Here is a 20080-nt window from a genome sequence, read left to right as displayed (position 1 = left end):
CATTAAGTGCAATTATCTCCATCCAGAGGGAAAGAGCCATTCTGTGATCTTCTGAGAATGACTCTCTGTGATGGTTAGACTTGGGGACAGGGAGACAGACACCAGGATGTGCAGCATCCACCAGAGATGAAGGGTCAGCACCAAGCCACCAGCTGTCCTGACTATAATTTATATAGTGTTACATGAGGCCACTTCCACGCAGGTAAAATGCACTTTGAGTATACTCCCCTCTGGGCCCCGTGATGCTCCTCTTTACCGGCCTCCCATCAGCCCCTTCATTCCTCCAGCCAGTTTCCCCTCTACCTTCATGTCGTCAATTCCTAAATGATTTTATGTATCTGTAAGGTCTAGTATCCACAGTGAGAGACCATACACTACCTGTCTTTCAGAGACGGACTTAGTTCACTTAATATGGTTGTCTCCACTCATATCCATTTTCCTGCAGCTGACAGAACCTGATGTCCTAGCATCTGAGGCTGTGTTCCTAGAGAGACTCCTTCCCTCACCCCAGAGAAAGCAGTGGTTGCCCTGCTAGTACATCTTTAATACAAAAACCATATTATCTAGGTTTTTATTATCCACACTCCTGACCACTTCCTCTGTCAACCGCTCGCACAGAAAACTAAATTTCTCTTTGCCCCAAATCACCCAGAACCTGGTACTGGGCAATGAGGGACAGCTGTTACAGCCCAGAGCCTGCCAAAATGACTCCGAGTATCCAGTCCTAAACTCACTGGGCACATCCGCCAGTTCACCCACTCCTTCCCATGCAAATCCTAGTAGATGCTCCGGGCTGCGCTCCACCATCCACCCCACCCACTGCTTCCTGACTTGCCCTGGTGCTTCTGTGTGGGGGTTTATAAGCAAAGCACAAGTCCTGTTAACAGGGACGGGTGAGTGTGAAGTTCTTCCTTTGCTTCAATCACACTGTATGTCATGCCACATTGAAATAAAATAATTCCTGGCCCAACCTTTAGAATAACTCCTACCTAAGGGCTACCAAGATGTCAGAGGGCAAATGACAGCCGTAAGTTGCTTTAAGAAAGCTGGTCAGTGTCTTTTAACCATGGCAGAAGCTCAGATACAAAGATTCCCCTGATGTTCAGATGCAGTGTGTGTGTGTGTGTGTGTGTGTGTGCGTGTGCACATGTGCACGCATACATAAGTGTCCAAGAACTGCTATAAAAAGATAAATCTAATTAGCTCTAAACATAACCAAGCATATCTCTGTGGTCCTGACAATGGTGGGAAAATCCCAGCTGTGGCTGCTTAGTTTCTGTTCATTAATTAAAACCTGGAACATTCTGAGCTGTCTGTTTTCTATAATTAATTATAATTTGGAACATACTGAGAACCACAGTTGGTGAGAGGTGGTGAGAGACTCCAGGCAGAATCAGAAGCGAGATCATGCATTCTCACATAAATAACTACATAGGCTATATATAGATTTTTACCCTCTAGGAGATAGACTTGTTGAAGACATGATATGCGTTACTCCTAAAAAGACCCATCATGGAGAGAGCTCATGTTCAAAATGTGGAATGCATGAGAAAATAAAACTTGGAAACTTTAAGAGGTTTCTAAGAAAACGGAAGAGATCCTACGAACGGTGCAGGTAGTGGGGTCATGAAAATCTTTGTAACTGCTAGACACAGTAGCACACGCCAGCAATCCTCCATGCGTTTGGGAAGCAGAAGCAGGAGGATCAGGATTCAAAGGAAAGTCTTGGCTGCAGAGAGAGGTTGAGGCCAGCCTGGTATACACGAGATCCACTTCTCAAAACAAATCAAAAAAAAAAAAACAAAAAAACAAAAACCTTTTTAATCAGTAACAAAATTTAGAGGCTATGAAAGAAAGGACAAACATAGGAACCTAAAATATTTCCATGGCAACTACATCAAAAACAATATCAGTAAACCAGTGGTGTGTTTCTGAGGGAATCATCCAATTCTGAAAACAGACGATGCCAGTTGTGTGAGGATCCCTGATGAGTTCACAACTGGGGGGATTAAAACTAATAGTAAGAAGAAGGGCAGAGATGCAATAAGAGCATTTCAGAGACTCGCTACTCCAGATGACCAACACCCTATTTTCAGATGTCAAAATTTGTTCATAGTCTGGGAATGTGTTCACAGGCTCCATCACGTATAGAGAGCCCATCCGGCTCTCATCACGCTAAGCTTCAATCTACAAATGCTGTTCACTTCCATACCAAGGTCTTGTTTCCTTAATAAAGATATTATTAAAAGGATAAATATGCAAACTATGTTTAGATTTTCGATTACTTAATACAGGTACTTGAAGCTCCATGAGTTGTCTTTGTGTGTGTGTTGTGGGGCGGCCATGCACTCATGAGCACCCAGGCAAAGGCCAGAGGAAGCTCTTGGGAATTCTATTCTATTCCATTGAGGCAGGGTCTCTCACTGAACTGGAGGTAGACAGACAGTCAGCAAGCCCTAGGGATCCTCCTGTCTCCATATCGCACAGCACTGCTGTAACAAGGCTGCATGCAGCCACATTAGGCTCTTTACATGGGTGCTGGGGATTTGAACTCAGGTCCCCATGCCTGCACAGTAAGCACTTACCCACCAAGCTGCCTCTCTAGTTCCTCCTTTAAGAAAGACACATCCCCTTTGAGAAAATTTATAAGGGAATAGCTATAATGTTTTATGCTAGACTTCTTCTCTCAGGAGCTCCAGGAGCTTTGGGAAGCACTCATCTAGGTCCTGGTTCAAAGGAAGCAGAAGGGGGAGGAATGGAACTCCATATACATACCAGCCTTTGCAGCAGCCTGAGTTGCCTGGGGACCCTGAGTGAGACCTGGAAAGACAGAAGAAATGTTAAATAGGACTGGGAAATATTCATAACTGATTCCTGTGAAGGCGTTAAAACCCATTCAAATTCCCCACTAAGGGTATCTGGCATGAAAAGCCGTTCTGAGGTGTTTGTTTGTTTGCTTGTTTGTTTGTTTTGATTAGGAAGTGTTTTCTAGGCTGGAATTCGAATCTATCTTTCTTACTCTACTTGACTCAGAACCCATGAAGTCAAACTACCTCATCACCTGGGTATGCCGACATCTATAACAGTGACGAGAGCAGAGACACCCATAGAACCCTTGCATCCTGCTTCATTCAGTCTTAGGATTGCCATTAAATTCCTTGCTATTGTGTCCATTACATCATTGTAATACAGACATTTGGCCTTCTTCTAGTAAGTTCCTACTTAATGCAAAACTCTAGGAAACCCAGCACAACACTGAAGGTACCCTGAATTGCCTTAAAGATTTCTATTTTCTCATAGGTAAGAGATGAGTGCAGAAAAATAATAAAAATTTCCTAAAAAAAAAAAAAATCACAGGGGCTGGAGAGATGTTTTAACAGTAAAGGGTTATTCAAAGGAACCAAGTTCAATTCCCAGCACCCACATGGTGACTCTCAATAATCTATCACTACAGTTCCTACAGATCAAATACCCTCTCTGGCATCCACAGGCACCAGGTATACAAGTGGTATACACACATACAAACAGGCAAAACACCCATAAACATGAAAATAAATAAATCTTAGATAAGTAAATAATTAAATATTAAAATCACAGTAATAATTACTCAGTCCCTCTGGGTTATTTAAAAATTCTAGCAGATCTTTGAGTTTTATACATAGCAAACCTCTGTTTAAACAGCAGAAACTTAACAGTTAGTCCTAGGAGTAACAAATTTTCCTTTGGAAAATATAGAACAGACATTTGAAAAGGATGCCCAGGCTTTGCACATTTACAAATCCATTTTGTGTTTAACTGTGTGCCTGCATCTATCTGTGTGAGGTGCTGTACCCACGCCAGGAGCCTTGGGCTCCCCTGGAGCCAGAGAGCAGAACTCAGTGACAGCAGGAAGCACACTTGACCTTTGAGCTATCTCTCCAGCCCCCAGCTTTACATTTATTTATTTATTTATTTTTGAGGAGTAAAGGGTTTATTTGGTTTACACTTTTTTTTCAAGAGAACATTTTTTATTGATTTTTATTGAGCTCTACATTTTTCTCTGTTCCCCTTCCTTTCTCTCCCCTCCCCTTTAACTCTCCCAAGGTCACCATGCTCCCAATTTACTCAGGAGATCTTGTCTATTTCTACTTCCCATGTAGACTAGATCCATGTATGTCTCTCTTAAAGTTCTCATTGTTGTCTAGGTTCTTGGGATTGTGATTTGTAGGCTGGGTTATGTTTAAAAACCACTTATGAGTGAGTACATGTGATAATTGTCTTTCTGGGTCTGGGTTATCTCACTCAATATGATGCTTTCTAACTCTATCCATTTGCCTGCAAATTTCAAGATGCCATTATTTTTTCTGCTGTTTAGTACTCCGTTGTGTAAATGTACTACATTTTCTTTAACCATTCTTCAAGTCAAGGGGCATTTAGGTTGTTTGCAGTTTCTGGATATGATGAACAATGCTGCTATGAACATAGTTGAACACATGTCCTTGTGACATGCTTGAGCATCCTTTGGATATTTACCCAAAAGTGGTATTGCTGGGTCTTGAGGAAGGTTGTTTTCTAATTTTCTGAGAAATCACCACATTGATATCCAAAGGGGCTGTACCAATTTGCACTTCTACCAGCAATGCAGGAGTGTTCCTTTTATCCCACAACCTCTCCAGTATAAGTTATCATCAGTGTTTTTGATTTTGGCCATTCTTACAGGCATAAGATGGAATCTCAGAGTTGTTTTGATTTGCATTTCTCTGATGACTAAGGATGTTGAACATTTCCTTAAGTGTCTTTCAGCCATTTTGGATTCCTCTGTTGAGAGTTCTCTGTTTAGGACTGTACTCCCCTTTTTAAAATTGGATTATGTGCTCTTTTGATGATCAATTTCTTGAGTTCTTTGTATATATGGGAGATCAGCCCTCTGCCTGATGTGGGTTTGGTAAAGATCTTTTCCCATTCTGTAGGCTGTCATTTTGTCTTGTTGACCATGTCCTTTGCTTTACAGAAGCTTTTCAGTTTCAGGAGGTCCCATTTATTGTTTCCCTCAGTGTCTGTGCTACTGGAGTTATATTTAGGAAGTGGTCTCCTGTGCCAATGCGTTCAAGGGTCCTTCCCACTTTTTCTTCTATGAGGCTGGCTTTATGTTGAGGTCTTTGATCCATTTGGACTTGAGTTTTGTACATGCTGATAGATACAGATGTATTTTCATTCTTCTACATGTTGATATCCAGTTATGCCAGCACCATTTGTTAAATATGCTTTCTTTTTTCCATTTAATATTTTTTGCTTCTTTGTCAAAAATCAGGTTTTCGAAAGTCTGTTGATTAATATCCGGACTTCGATTCGGTTCCATTGGTCCTCTTGTCTATTTTTATGCCAATACCAGGCTGTTTTCAGTACCGTAACTCTGTAGTAGAGTTTGAAGTCAGAGATTGTGATGCCTGCAGAAATTCTAGGATTGTTTTTGCTATCCTTGGTTTTTTGATTTTTCTATATGAAGTTGAGTTTTGTTCTTTAGAGGTCTGTGAAGAATTTTGCTGGGATTTTGATGGGCATTGCATTGAATCTGTAGATTGTTTTTGGTATTTTTACCATGTTAATTCTACCTATCCAAGAGCATAGGAGATTTTTCCATTTTCTGCTATCTTCTTCAATTTCTTTCTTCAAAGATTTAAAGTTCTTGCCATACAGGTCTTCCACCAGTTTTGTTAGAATTACTCCAAAATATTTTATGTTATTTGTGACTATTGTGAAAGGTGATGTTTCTCTGTTTTCTTTCTCAGCCCATTTATCGTCTGTGTAAAGGAAGGCTACTGATTCTTTTGAGTTAACCTTGTATCCTGCTACATTGCTGAAAGTGTTTATGAGTTGTAGAAGTACCTTGGTAGAATTTTTGGGGTTGCTTATGTAAACTATTATATCATCAGCAATTACTGAGAGTTTGACTTCTTCTTTTCCAATTTGTATCCTCTTGATCTCCTTTTGGTGTTTTATTGAGCTAGAACCTCAAGAACTAAATTGAATAGATATAGAGAGAGTGGACAATCTTGTCTTGTTCCTAGTTTCAGTGAGATCACTGTGAGTTTCTCTCCATTTAGTTTGACGTTGGCTGTTGTCTTGCTGTATATTGTGTTTATTATATTTAGGTATGTTCCTTGTATCCCTGCTCTCTCCAAGACCTTTATCATGAAGGGTTGTTGTATTTTGTCAAAAGCTTTTTCAGCATCTAATGAGATGATTATATGATTTTTATTTTTCAGTTTGTTCATATGGATTACATTGACAGATTTTCATATGTTGAACAATCCCTGCATCTCTGGAATGAAGCCGACTTGATCATGGGTGAATCATGTGGCTAGGTATTTGTTAAATCTGGTTCTGTCATGGAATATCTTGTTTCTTCTATGGTGATTGAAAGTTTTGCTGGGTATAGTAGTCTGGGCTGACATCCGTGGTCTCTTAATGTCTGCATAATGCTTGACCATAACCTTCTGGCTTTTATTGTCTCCAGTGAGAAGTCAGGTGTAATTATGATAGGTCTGCCTTTATATGTTACTTGGCCTTTTTCCTTCGCAGCTCTTAATATTCTTTTATTATTCTGTATGTTTAGTGTTTTGATTATTTTGTGATGAGAGGACTTTTTTTTTATCCAGTCTATTTGGTGTTCTGTAAGCTTCTTGTATCTACATAGGTATATCTTTCTTTAGGTTGGGAAAGTTTTCTTTTATGATTTTGTTAAATATATTTTCTGTGCTTTTGAGTTGAACTTCTCCTTCTTCTACACCTATTATTCTTAGGTTTGGTCTTCTTATGGTGTCCCATATTTCCTGGATATTTTGTGTCAAGCTTTTGTTAGATTTAATGTTTTCTTTGAGTGATGAGTCTATTTCCTCTATTGTATCTTCAGTGCTTGAGATTCTCTCTTCCATTCTTTGTATTCTGCTGTTTATGTTTGAATTTGTGGTTCCTGATCATTTTCTCATGATTTCTATTTCTATAATTTCCTCGGTTTGTGTTTTCTTTACTGTCTCTATTTCTTCAGTTTTCAAGTCTTGAATAATTTCTTTCATATGTTTGATGCTTCTTCTTGGTTTTCTTTAAGGGATTTCCTGATGTCTTCCAATTTTTTGTTTGCCTTTTTCTCCATTTCTTTGCGGTAATTTCTTATTTCCTCTTTAAGAGTCTCAAACATTCTCCTGAAGTTATTTTTTAGGTTGTTTCCTTATGCTTGTTGTTTGGTTGCTCAAGTCTTGTTGTTGTAGGGTCTCTAGATTTTACTGGTTCTGTGTTGTTCTTTGTGGTGGTGTATGTTTTCATAACTTGTCTACTCATCTTTTTCTCTAATTGGTGTGGTTGGGGCTGTCTGTAACTCTGGTGATTAATCTTCTAGGTGCCAGTGGATCCAAGGCTCAGATGGATCTTCATGGTACAGTCATTGCCACAGTTCTAGTTAACCCATTGGTCACTCAGTGTTCCTGGAGGCCACCCAGTCTTCCCTGGGGGTTTGCTCCACTCCTGGGGGGTTTGCTGTCTCAGGACTGCTCTGGTCTAGGTTGCAGGCTCAGACCTGTTTCTGTAAATGTCCCTGGTCTGAATCTGCTCCTTCAGAGGTCCCTGGCTTGGGGTTGGTCCTGCAAAGTTCTCTGGCTCTGATCTTCTCCCTCAGAGGTCCCAGACTAAGGTGTACCCAGACAGCAGAGGACCTGCCTCATGCCTACTCCCACAGAGGTCCTAGACTCACACCCAGACCTGCAGAGGTACCGGCTCAGGTCTACTCCCTCAAAGGTCCCAGATTCACACCCAGACCCACAGCAGTCTCTGTCTCTGGCCCACTTGCTCAGCAATTGCTTCACTGTACCTGTTCTTGTGGAGTTCGCTGTCTCAGGTCTGCTCTGGCCCAGGTTGCTGGCTCAGTCCTCAGTTTTACACATTTTAAAATAGCTTTTTGTGGTATAGTTTTTATACCACAAAATTCACTCATTTTGTGCACAAGTAAAAGTGTCTTTCTCTATAAGGAATGGGCAGCCATCACCACAGTCAGAGCAGTTCTTATTAACTTCCTAAAAAGAAACTCTGGAGCCAGGGTAGATGCTTTGGGGGGTAAAGTGGTTGCTCAAGCATGAGGCCTTGAGTTTAATTCCAAGTACCACATAGGAAGCCAGGTGCAGCAGCACACACATGGAGTCCCAGGACTGGTGCAGAGTGGGGTGGAGGGCACAAGAGGATTCCTGGAGCTTGGGGGCTAGCCAGTCAGTAGAAACAGCAAGACCAGCTTCAGTGAGAGACTCTGCCTCAGAAAATAAGACAGAGGGTGATGTGGAAGGAAATCTTATGTGAACTATACACACAAACATACACACATACAGAGAGAGAGACTCAGAGACACATACACACAGTCACACACACAAAGACACCTACACAGAAAGAGAGATACATACATACACAGACACACAGAGACACATACACAGAGAGATGCATGTATACACAGACACAGAGACACATACACAGACAGACACATACAGCGATACTCTCACACACTTTGCACACCCTGGTCAACACCTCACAATCACTCATCCCCATGCCTTGGCAAACACTAAACTATTTTATATGGTATTCCCCATTCTGATCAGTTTATATAAGTGGAATTATATACCATGTATATTTTTTTGAATTTTGTATTTTGAATAATGGTTTCAAGTCATCTATACTGTAGCAAACGCTACTTTATTCCCCTTTATTGCTGAATAATTGTGTAGGTATACCACATTTTGTTTATCTGTTCATCACCTGATGGACATTAGCATTATTGTTTCCCTTTGGCTAGTATGAATGATTCATAACTTGAATGAAAATTTAATTTTCATATACAGACAATCTTTCCTGAGGATGCAGAGATACATTTATGCAGTAAATTTTAAATTTAAGAAAGTGTAAAACTGTCTGCTCACACAAACCTACACACATATCACACCATGAACATGTACTCATACCCCTATACACACACACCACACACACACAAACATGCACTCATACCCCTATACACAAAACATACACACACCACACACACACACAAACTTGCACACATGAGACCCCACACACAATGATAAACAAATATTGAAAACTTTTTTAAAGAGAGCATACATAGTATACTTTTATATTCCCACCTGTTTGTATGTTCTTCAGGTACACTTGACTTGCAGAAAAGTAAATAAGAGAATAGAGTAGTTAGAAAAACAGAATGTATAATTTTAAAATAGATGTTCAGAGTTGGAGACAGCTTAAAGCACAGGTTCTCAATATGAGGGTCATGAACCTTTGGGGGTTCAAATGAACCTTTCACAGGCGTTGCCCAAGACCATTGGAAAAATATTTATATTACAATTCATAACAGAAGGAAAATTCTGGTTATAACATGGCAATGGAAATAATTTTATGGCTCATCACCACACCATGAGGTTTCTAATACACAGCATGTATTAAAGGATCGTAGCATTAGGAAGGTTGAGAGCCACTGGTCTAAAGGAGCCACCAAAATGTAGTTTGGTTGAATACACCACGATAACCTGGGGACCAGAGAGATGGCTGTTGGCAAACATGGGCCACATAAGCACAAGGGCATGAGCTTACTCCCAGAACCACAGAAGAACAAGGACCTGAGCTTACTCCCAGAACCACATAAGCACAAGGACCTGAGCTTACTCCCAGAACCTCAGAAGAACCCAGGTGTGGTGGTTTCCTTGTGATTGTGGTGCTGGGAAACCCAGACTCAGCAATCTGCAATTTGCTGGCTGTGGAAGACAGATAGGAGGATCCAGGGGTTCACTGGCCGTGGGGAGACAGAAATAGGAGGATCACAGAACTCACTAGCTAGCCAGCTCAGCCTTAAGAATTCCAGATTTCAGTGAGAGACCCTGTCCCAAGATCCAAGACAGATGAATGCCACCTTAGGTGGACCTCTGACCTCCACATGCACACAAGAGCACATACACCCACATATAAACATGTACATATACGGCCCACCTACACAAACCTACACACATATACCACCACAAACAAGCACTCATACCCCTAAACACACAAACATACACACATACCCACCACACACACACAAACATGCACACAAACAACCCCATACACAACGATAAACAAATACTGAAAATAACAAAGTAGATCTATATTTATTGACCAGCAGACATATTACTTGGCCTCAATATTGCTCATTACATGTTTCCAGCTGTTCTCTGCCAGAAAGATCACCTGCTCTGGACAGAAGGGCCCATAGAATAAGCTCTGACCAATATGTTACAGATGTAAGTAACATTTACCACTTCTGGGACAAGTATAAATCACAGATATTTAATCTTTCATCACTGCCTGCTCCCTCTGGTACAGTAATTATTCACGTTGGGGTGGAGGTCATTCTCCCAAGTTCACAAGAGACCACATGTGCATACCTGTTCCACTGGCATCTCACAATGGATGAGTTGTATAAGCAAGAATGAAATATGTGTTACTTAAGACATTCATATATGAGGTCGTTATCAATCATAACCTGCTATATTTTGACTGCCATACTCATCAAAGTTTGGGGTGTCTGGAGTTTTGTTGTTGTTGTTTTGGTTGGCTTTTGGTTTTTGATGTTTTGAGGCAGGGTTTCTCTGTGTAGCACTGGCTGTCCTGGAACTCTGTAGACAAGACTGGCCTCAAACCCCGAGATCTGCCTGCCTCTCTGCCTTCCTTTAGGGTGGCTGAATTCTTTATATTAACATTTTTCTTTGTTTCTTTGGTTTTTAACAAATTAGCAAATACTACTTCCATATTAGAAAAACAATAAATATATTTTTATTCTAAAAACTAAAAGCAGATCTCTCAAGATTGCTGAGTGGCGTAAAGGCACTTGCTGCTGAGCCCAGGACCTGAGTTTGAGCTCTAGGACCCACACAATCACAGAGAACCAACTCCCACAAGCTGTCTTCTACATACATGCACCATGGCATGCACATACACACACACACACACACACACACACACACACAAATAAACATTTAAAATTTTTAACCAAAAGTATAATGGAAGCTGCTTTATCCCCATCCTCTCTTTTAGCCCTGATCACGTGACCACTGTACAACCTCCTGTTCAATAAAACATGAGAGAGAAGCTGGGACTAGGGAAAGTGCCAGCCACCTCCATGTGGGGACAAGGTCTCCTTTAGGAGAAATCTGCTCTGGTTTCTAAAGAGAAGGGAGATGAACAAAAGACAAAAGCACAGTCCCGGTAAGAGCCCAGGGCAAGTTCTTTAGCAGTTCCGGGTTCACCCTGGGCCTTTCCCTCCCTCGAATTGAAGAATAGGCTGGGGAGCACTTAAGACAGCTGTTGCCAGAAGACAGCCCAGCCTCTCTCAGGTATTAAGTTCTTTGCTTGATCTAAAGGACGTTCTTTGAAGTCTCCTTTGCAAAATAGGTTTTCCAACAAAACAAACAACTTGAAGGAAAACTAGAGAAGCTGCTTTTTCATTTCTGAGATGCCTATCTAGCATCTCAGGGGATCGTCATGGCAACACTTCAGTCCAAGTTTAAATTCAAACTGACCCAGTACTGACTCTTACTGGTACAGGCTGACTACTGGTGCCAGTCAGGACAGGAAGTGGAAATGACATTAATGTCACCATCATTGTTTGCGGTTGGGGATTTTGATTCTTTTTGTCGTTTGAGGATTTTTTCCTCCATTATTTTCAAAGAAACTGGGAGTGAGAAATGTGGAGAGAAAAGTAAGGGGCTCCCAAAGCTAAGGCAATGACCATAAATCATAGCCTAGGAACTTCCAATGACTTCCTTTTAACTCCAAACCAGAGACTTAAGAGATGGCTCAAGTGTGATTAGTCAGATCTAGCAAGTAGAGTATTTCTCCTCAACATCAGAACACAAAATGTCCAAACTACAGTTTTTATTAAGGAATGTTAAGTCACGGCCAATGAGATGGCTCATTGGGTAAAGTTAGTTACCTGCCGGTGAGTCTGAAGACATGAGCTTTCTCCCTGGTACTGACACAGTGGAAGGAAGAGCAGATTCCCACTGTTGTTCTCTTGCAATCACGCACTTACACGATAGATAGATAGATAGATAGATAGATAGATAGATAGATAGATGATAGATAGATAGATAGATAGATAGATAGATAGATAGATAGATGGATGAACGGCCAAATGTAGGTTTTTAAAAGCTCTTAGGAACTCTGCCATCAAAGACATATTATATAGTGTGCAAGTGAAAGTGGAGGGAAGGGAAAAGGAAGGAAGGGAGGGAGGGAGGGAGGAAGGCAGGAAGGCAGGAAGGAAGGCAGGCAGGCAGGCAGGAAGGAAGGAAGGAAGGAAGGAAGGAAGGAAGGAAGGAAGGAAGGAAGGAAGGAAGGAACTCATGAACACATAATAACAAACAGTACAATTACATGGTATAAGTTGCAAAGAAAACTGAAACAAATCAAGTTCACCACATCCTTGAGTAGTGGCAGGCTTTGGGGTATCAGAGTATGGCTAGAACTAGCTATATGAGGCACGATTAATAAAAACTCAGGGTCAGAAACTGGGGTTCAATCTGAAGATCTGAAAAGCAAAACAGCCAGCCACTGGCTCTTATCTCAACCTCAGTCTGAAAATGGTGATCCTGCCTCCAAGAACCTCAGACTGAGAGTGTGTCTGAGAACTGTCTCACCCTGTCTTATATTCCTCTCTAGAGCTGCGATTAGTCTGTGTTACCATAACCTGGTCTGTTAGGCTGACCAGTGGGACTGCTTTACTCTCAGATCTTCAGGCAGTCTTCTTTATTAAAATACAGTTGAAGGCTGAGGAGTTCCATCTGGACGGAACCTTCATCTGACGATGGATGGAGATAGAGACAGAGACCCACATTGGAGCACCAGACTGAGCTCCCAAGGTCCAAAGGAGGAGCAGAAGGAGGGAGAACATGAGCAAGGAAGTCAGGACCGCAAGGGGTGCACCCACCCACTGTGACAGTGGAGCTGATCTATTGGGAGCTCACCAAGGCCAGCTGGACTGGGACTGAATAAGCATGGGATAAAACTGGACTCTCTGAACATGGCGGACAATGAAGGCTGATGAGAAGCCAAGGACAATGGCATTAGGTTTCGATCCTACTGCATGAACTGGCTTTGTGGGAGCATAGCCTGTTTGGATGCTCACCTTCCTGGACCTTGATGGAGGGGGGAGGACCTTGGACTTCCCACAGGGCAGGGAATCTGGACTGCTCTTCAGACTCGAGAGGGAGGGGGAATGGAGTGGGGGGAGGGGGAAAGGAGTGGGAAGAGGAGGAGAGGAGTGGGGGGAGGGGGAGAGGAGTGGGAGGAGGGGGAGGGAAATGGGAGGCGGGGAGGAGGCAGAAATTTTTGAACAAAAAAAAAATAAATTTTAAAAATACAATTGAAATGCCATTAGATTTCCCCTTTTTGTCTAAAATAAAAAAGGCTATAACTAATATAAGAAAACTATATACAATAAGTCCAATGATTATATACAATATATACAGGCAATAAATATATCATTTGCATTTGACAAATTCAGAGAAAATATTTCATATCTATCTTATCTTGGTGAGTCCAAAGTCTTATACCTAATTTACTTTCTATCATAACTTGCTTTCTGCATCTGGTAAACAATAACTATAGCTATCTAATCTTCAACTCCCTCAGAGACCCAAGAAGGAAATAATATTAACTGGGTAAGCAGGAAGTTTAAGCAAGTGACTTCCAAAAAATGTGAGTAATGACAGAAACAGCTGGCTGCCTGGGCAGTCACCCAAAGTTCCTCTGTAACGTTGGGGCATCCATCTTCAGCCTACACGCCTAGCATATTCGAGAGACTTTTCAGTGAAGCAGCATATTTTGTGCAGCATATTTTGTGTCCTGCTTGTCTAATTAGGGCAGCACACTGTCAGCAGTCAAGGCTGGGGCATTTTTTTTGTCCCAGTGGCTTACTTTTGCCCATTATCTTCTCTGAAGTAGATTGGTGTTGCCAGGACATACATGTCTCATTGTCATAAAAAGAAGAACCTAGGATATTAAAACATCTTAAATGCCATATTGGGTAGATCTCTGAAGTGTTTGAAGATGGCCTATCTATCTAAATTATATCTTTGACCTTGAAAACATACTAATGTGACTACAACCCCATGTTGGGCATCAAATTAAGCACGATTAATAAAAACTTGGGGTCAGAAATTGGGCTTCAACCTGAAGATCATATTCTCTACTCGCCTTTTTGAGTTCTATCCCAAAGTCCCTGAGTCTAGGTCCCATGACCTAGACACGTGAGAGATGAGTCAGTCATTAAGGCCAACTTCAGCAAGCATCTTGAGCATACACTAAAGTCACCTTCCTAGTTGGGCAAGGACAAGAAACTGATCCACCCACCAGCTCCATCTTCTGAGTGTCTCCAGAACACTGAAAGCCAGACCTATCAGCAGAGCAATCACTGCCTTAGAGATCTGCCATAGAATCCAGAACAAAATTGAAGCTGGGTATTGGAAAGTCACTTGATGTGACTTTTACCCCTGGTTGAGTGCAGTGAGTCTGACTCTGGAAGGGTTGGGGAGTGAAAAGGGGAAGAAAAGGAGAGAAAGAGAGAGAGAGAGTTTACATTTCTGTTTTCCAAGGGTACCTGGTGTACATATATACACTTAAGCACACAATCACATAGACAAAGTAAAAATAATTAAATCTTAAAAAAATAAAAAAGTAAGACATTGCACACCGAGGAACAATACCCACAATTTTCTTTGGCCTCCATACGCATGTGCAAACAGCAGCTTGTGCACCTACACACACTTGCACACACACAGAAGAGAAAAGACAAAAAAGAGAAAGGAAAGCAAAAGAATGAGTGGTTTAGGACACGCCCATCTTTACTTCCCAGCTCCCTAGAACTCTCAGGCTATCCTGTGCTTCTTTCTGCTGAACCAGCCTTTCATGCAGCAGCTTTGCTGGCCCTGCTAAGTTCACACTGCACGTTGAACAAAAGTTCTTTACGTCTGAGCACCCACAATTTGAGAAAATACTAGTTAGGAACACAAAGTCGCATACAATTCATCGTCCAGTCTCAGCCAGCCCCCACCCTTCCTTTCCTCCCTCAAGACGTGAGATATGGCTGATTTGGGAGTGAGCACATTTCTGGAATGCCTCCCACAGCATCTCTTTCCCCATTCAGTCCTGCCGTTCCATCCCAGAAACCACACCCCGTGCATAAGGGAGGCATTATGGAGAGGCCCGCAGCCTGTAGCTCTTAGACTGGCTTCACTAAAGCTAAAAGAAATAGCTGTCTGTGTTCAAATGTGTACAACTTTATGAGGCATTTACTCTTTGGGAAGTTTGGAAATGGATAACCAGGATGGACATTTTGGACCAGCATGTTCCGATCAGAATCTGAGTCAGAAGCACTGGACAAAATATCAGTCTGGGAGTTTCATGAGGAGCCCTAACTTTGGGACTCAGCCCTCCTGGGCTCTGTGATCTGTGTATACAAGCCTGAGAGCCCAGCTCCTCCTGATGGCCTATGCTGGGTGGCTGTTCTTTGTAGATCAGATTCTTTGAGACCTTGGTGTGGCATTTGTGAGTTTAACTAGACTACACACACAGACACACACACACACACACAATCTCTTACTGCTTACTCTGTGCAAATGCTTTGCCTGGACTGGCTCCATATTCACAAAACCCTCAGCAGCATAGAATGAATATATTTGTTACTGTTTAAAATATTTATTACTAGGCTGATGAAATGGCTCCGCAGAATTTGATCCCTGGAAGAAAACTGATATCTGCAAGTTTTCTTCTGATACACACACACAGGGATGCACAAATAAATGTGAAACTAATAAATAAAATGTTTATTGTTGATGTTATAGCTATCAAACACCGCCTTGGGAATATGAGGTAAGCACTGTTTTATATCATATTATAGCCTTGGCTTGTAACAAGCCCCTGAAGCTGGACATTTAGGGTGATTGTCTTGTTGACAAAAAAATGTGTGATTTGTTACACATTTATCAAATGAAAGACTACTTTAGCATCTCATTTGTAGTCATAATTTCATATTCCTTCTCTTAAAGGAGTTCTTCAGCATTATCTTCCTTCCCCAAACACAGACCCGTCTGTGTCTGTGAGCTAGGAGCTAATAAGAGCCCTACACTGACATGATGAAAATGAAATTTAAAGAGGTTAAGGTCATTGCCCGAGAATACAGTCAGGAGACAGTGGGGCCCAGATTTGAACCCCACATAGCCTGCTTCCACCTGGAATATTTTTAACCATAATATTCCATTGCCTCTTTTTGCTTTCAATAAAGCTCCTGGCATTTGGAGAGCATTCATAGACTCAATAACTGATCTTATTTTTTACTTAAAACTGCCTTTGTAATAACTCCTTATTTCCAAAGACCATATGAATTGAAGACATAAAGTGAATAAATCAGAAGATAGAAACAAATAGATTTCACGTCACTTCCCTTCCGATACTAATTCCCTGCAATAGTCCTCTTTTAATATTTTATTACAGTTATCTATTTACTCTGGGTAGGGGCATGCCAGACTTGTAAAGGACACACTGTGGGAACCAGTTCTCTCTTTCTGCCATGTGGGTCCTGGAGATTTAACTCAGGTCATCAAGCTTGGTGACAAGCACTTTTACTCACTAAGCCATCTCCCCGGCCCTGGAAGCTTCTTTTAAGGCAGCATCACTCAAACTACGGTCCTCCCTTCACCTGCCCCATCCCTTCCCATAGAGCAACACGGATGGGAGGGAAGCCACATTTCCGCTATTCAAATTAATTTCCCAAGTACACAGAGGAGGTTGGGAATCCCAGACACTAGAGGTCACTCCACTAAGGGTCATATAACTTACAGATTCAGTAGGGGGTGGTAGGGGGGAAGGAAAGTGAATCTAAGGTGCAAGCAGTACTTTTTCTAGTTGCAGGTAAATGAGCAGACCTGGTATGAAAGTTGATAAGCATGTCCAATTGCATTACAACTTCTATCAAATTTACATACGTGTGTGTGTGTGTGTGTGTAAAACTCATCGTATGTGCGTGAAAGGGTGTCATTCCTCAGGCACTACCCTGGCCTGGAACTTGCTGAGCAAGTTAGGCTATCTGGTCACAAGTCCGAGGGATCTGCCTGTTTCCACCTCCCTAGCACTAGGATTACAAATTGGCTTCCACGCCTGTCTCCTTTTGTTTGTTTGTTGTTTGTTATGTGGGGTTTGGGGATTGAACTCAGGTGGGTCTTCATGCTTATACGTAAGCTTTTTCTCTGACCCAGTTGTCTCCCCTAGATCCCTCATTACATTTTACAGACTAAGTTCACACATAGCTTCAAAGGTTACAATTATTAAGACTAGAACAATGACTACAGTCTCAGATTCTAGTCTAAGATTTTACTGCATCAGTTCTTCAGAATCTTTCAGTTCTTGGAATGGAACCCAGAGGCCTCATTGGTCCCAGGCTAGCATGCTACCACTAGGCCACATTCTCAGCCTATGCAGGTCACTTCCACTCAGCAACATGCGTGGACATGCACACACACACACACACACAAGAGCTAAATTTAAAATACAGTGTGAAAAGAATGTAGAAATCCAAATTTCCACTGCAGACTTTTTTTTATTTTATTTTACTTTATTTTTGTCTGATTTAATCAAGCAAAATATTGCCATGAACCGAAGACAACAGGAAATCACCAAAATGAGCCAAATCCATGTTTTTCTAAGAAGGGAACTTTAGAAAGTGTTAGGCTCACTTGCAGTTGTGGAGACGGCATGGCTTGAATCCATCTCTAGTCCTCAAAATGATCCTTTGTTTCAGGTCTTCCCACATTCCTGTCCCCTTACACCCTCTCCAGGCACCAAGATCTTTACCCTGAATTCCTTCCCTTAGCAATTCAGCTGTACGAGCCGCTCAGCAGACGCTGTGTCAAGTGTCAACCCTGCTGGCAGTCTAGGATTCAAATCTAGGCAGCCAAGTGTTAACCACTAAAATACCTCCCATTTATGGAGTGCCTGCTGGATGCCAGGTCCTTAACACAAGCTAGTTAAATCCTTAATAGTATGCGCAACAGAAATTGCCAACCAGACATGGTACACACCTGTAATTCCAGCGTTTGGAAGATTCAGGCTGGAAAACTGTGAATTCAAAGCCAGCCTGGGCTAATAGGAAGTGCCAGGCCAGCCCTAGCTCCATTAGAACAGCTTGCCTTGGAGATAAAAACTGTTGCATTCAAAACTAGAGGTTGCCCAGGTCACACAGCTGGCAGAGTAAGGAGCAGCCTCTCTCTGGGTGAAAAGCCTACATTTTTCCTTATGCCACCACCAAAGCTCTTGGGGCTTTGCTGGCTATCTTGCCAGCTCCTAAAGGGAACCCCACATTTCCTAACTTACAGAAAAACGCCTTCTTAAAGTGGACCCCTCACGAACATAACCACTGCTAAGGGGGTGGAGTCTGTCTCCCAAGTCTAATTTCCAAACAAAGGCTGGGAAGAAATATGCCTGCTTATGTCTTCCTCATCCCGTGAAAACACACTTTGAACTAAACAGTTCATCCTTTAAATGATTGTGTCGGCACCAAGATTCACTTCATCTGAGATCTACAGGATCCTCACAGGGATGTTAGGGCGAATCTTGTTTAATAAATTTTATAGAACCTTCCCAGTGGTCAGGACTGGATTGAACCTTTTCATTATCAAGGCTGTGGTCACCTGTGAGTTTAAACTGATTAAAACACAAACGCTGAGGCGTGCAGAGAGTACCAGGTCTGCTTCAGTTCTTGATACTGACTTAATCATGGGACCGCCTGTAAACTGCTCACAATTGATAAGAACCGGAGGGGAAATTGAGTTCTCCCACGTTTAGATGGAAAGAGTTGAGGTTTCCGGGAGTTCACGGCTTTTAATCAGCTCTTTTCTCCCTGGATGCGAACTAGCAGCTAACCACCTCAGACGTCTAAGGTGAAAACTTGCAATGAACTTCTGGGTGGGAATCCGTCTTAGAAATTTGCAGGGACGGTCTCGAACTCACAGAGATCCGCCTGTCTCTGCCTCCCGAGTGCTGGGATTAAAGGCGTGCGCCACCACCGCCCGACCAGCCTGGTCTACAAGAGCTAGTTCCAGGACAGGCTCCAAAACCACAGAGAAACCCTGTCTCAAAAAACCAAAAAAAAAAAAAAAGAAAGAAATTTGCAGGGACGGATAGGAATCTGGTAGACAGCGGCAGCCAACAAAAACACTTGATTCTGCAGGACTTTGAAGTTCCATGCACAACTCTGAGGCAAACTGGTAAGGGGCAAGCGCTAACGAGCCCTCAGAAGAGGCGAAAGTGACCAACAGATGGGAAAGCTTCCCTGGAAAAGCCTGGAAAAAGGGATGGTGTAGACCGAGAGGCAGATGATGCCTCCCTTCCTTGCATCCCACGGGTCAGTTCCCGCCTGTCCAGAAGTTGCACGGCCCAGGGAGACAGAGGGAGGGGACAGAGCCGCGGACTGCCACAGCTCTCCTACTTACTTGCACCGCGGCGTCATCCCAGCTCCGAGCCTCTTCCTGGGACTTCGAGAAGAGGGGCAGCCCCAGGCACAATCCCAGCAGCAGAAGCATGGTGAGGCCTGTGCGCGCTACAGCTCTGGAACAGGGAGGGAGCTTTCAGGGTGCTGAAGGAGCTGCTGCCTCAGACACACGCGCTCCATCCAGCCCCGCCTCCACCAAAGCCCCGCCCGTCAAGGTCCCCGCCCCCTTCGTGCCCTCCAGGCGTGCCTGAGTCGGTCTCCAGCAACGCCGCTACCTTGGCCACGCCTCCTTGCTCTTCGAAGCCCCCCATCCCGGGTTCCGCCCGCTGCTCACCTTGTGATTCCTGCCTCCTAATTTTGCCTCCCCGAGGTTCCACAATTTTCCGCAGGCCCGCTTCCTGCAGGCACCACCTCCAAGTCCCACCTCCAGCCCTTGAGTAGCTAATGGGTCCCCAGGGTCCCAGAAGGAAAAAACTCCAGAGCTGCCCCAGCTGTGTGCACAGCCAAGGCAAACTCTTTTTTTGCCCCGCTTGAATGTCGTCG

General features: G+C 42.7%; 1 protein-coding gene across 1 annotated transcript in view; it reads right to left on the bottom strand.

Annotated features, from left to right (window-relative positions):
* Positions 1-19696, bottom strand: part of Itih5 (inter-alpha-trypsin inhibitor heavy chain 5) — a 101960-nt gene extending 82264 nt beyond the window's left edge. The window contains exons 1-2 of the mRNA XM_057787506.1: positions 19539-19696; positions 2776-2820 (exon numbers count right to left, since the gene is read on the bottom strand). Coding sequence (XP_057643489.1) covers positions 2776-2820; positions 19539-19628 — 135 coding nt within the window. The 5' untranslated portion in view covers positions 19629-19696. The remainder of the gene's footprint in view (positions 1-2775; positions 2821-19538) is intronic.
* Between the last annotated feature and the right edge of the window lie 384 nt (positions 19697-20080).

Source organism: Chionomys nivalis, chromosome 13, assembly GCF_950005125.1.
Source record: "Chionomys nivalis chromosome 13, mChiNiv1.1, whole genome shotgun sequence".
Lineage (NCBI taxonomy): Eukaryota > Metazoa > Chordata > Mammalia > Rodentia > Cricetidae > Chionomys > Chionomys nivalis.
Note: the sequence above shows the minus strand (reverse complement) of the source record. Positions and strands in the feature narration are given on the sequence as shown.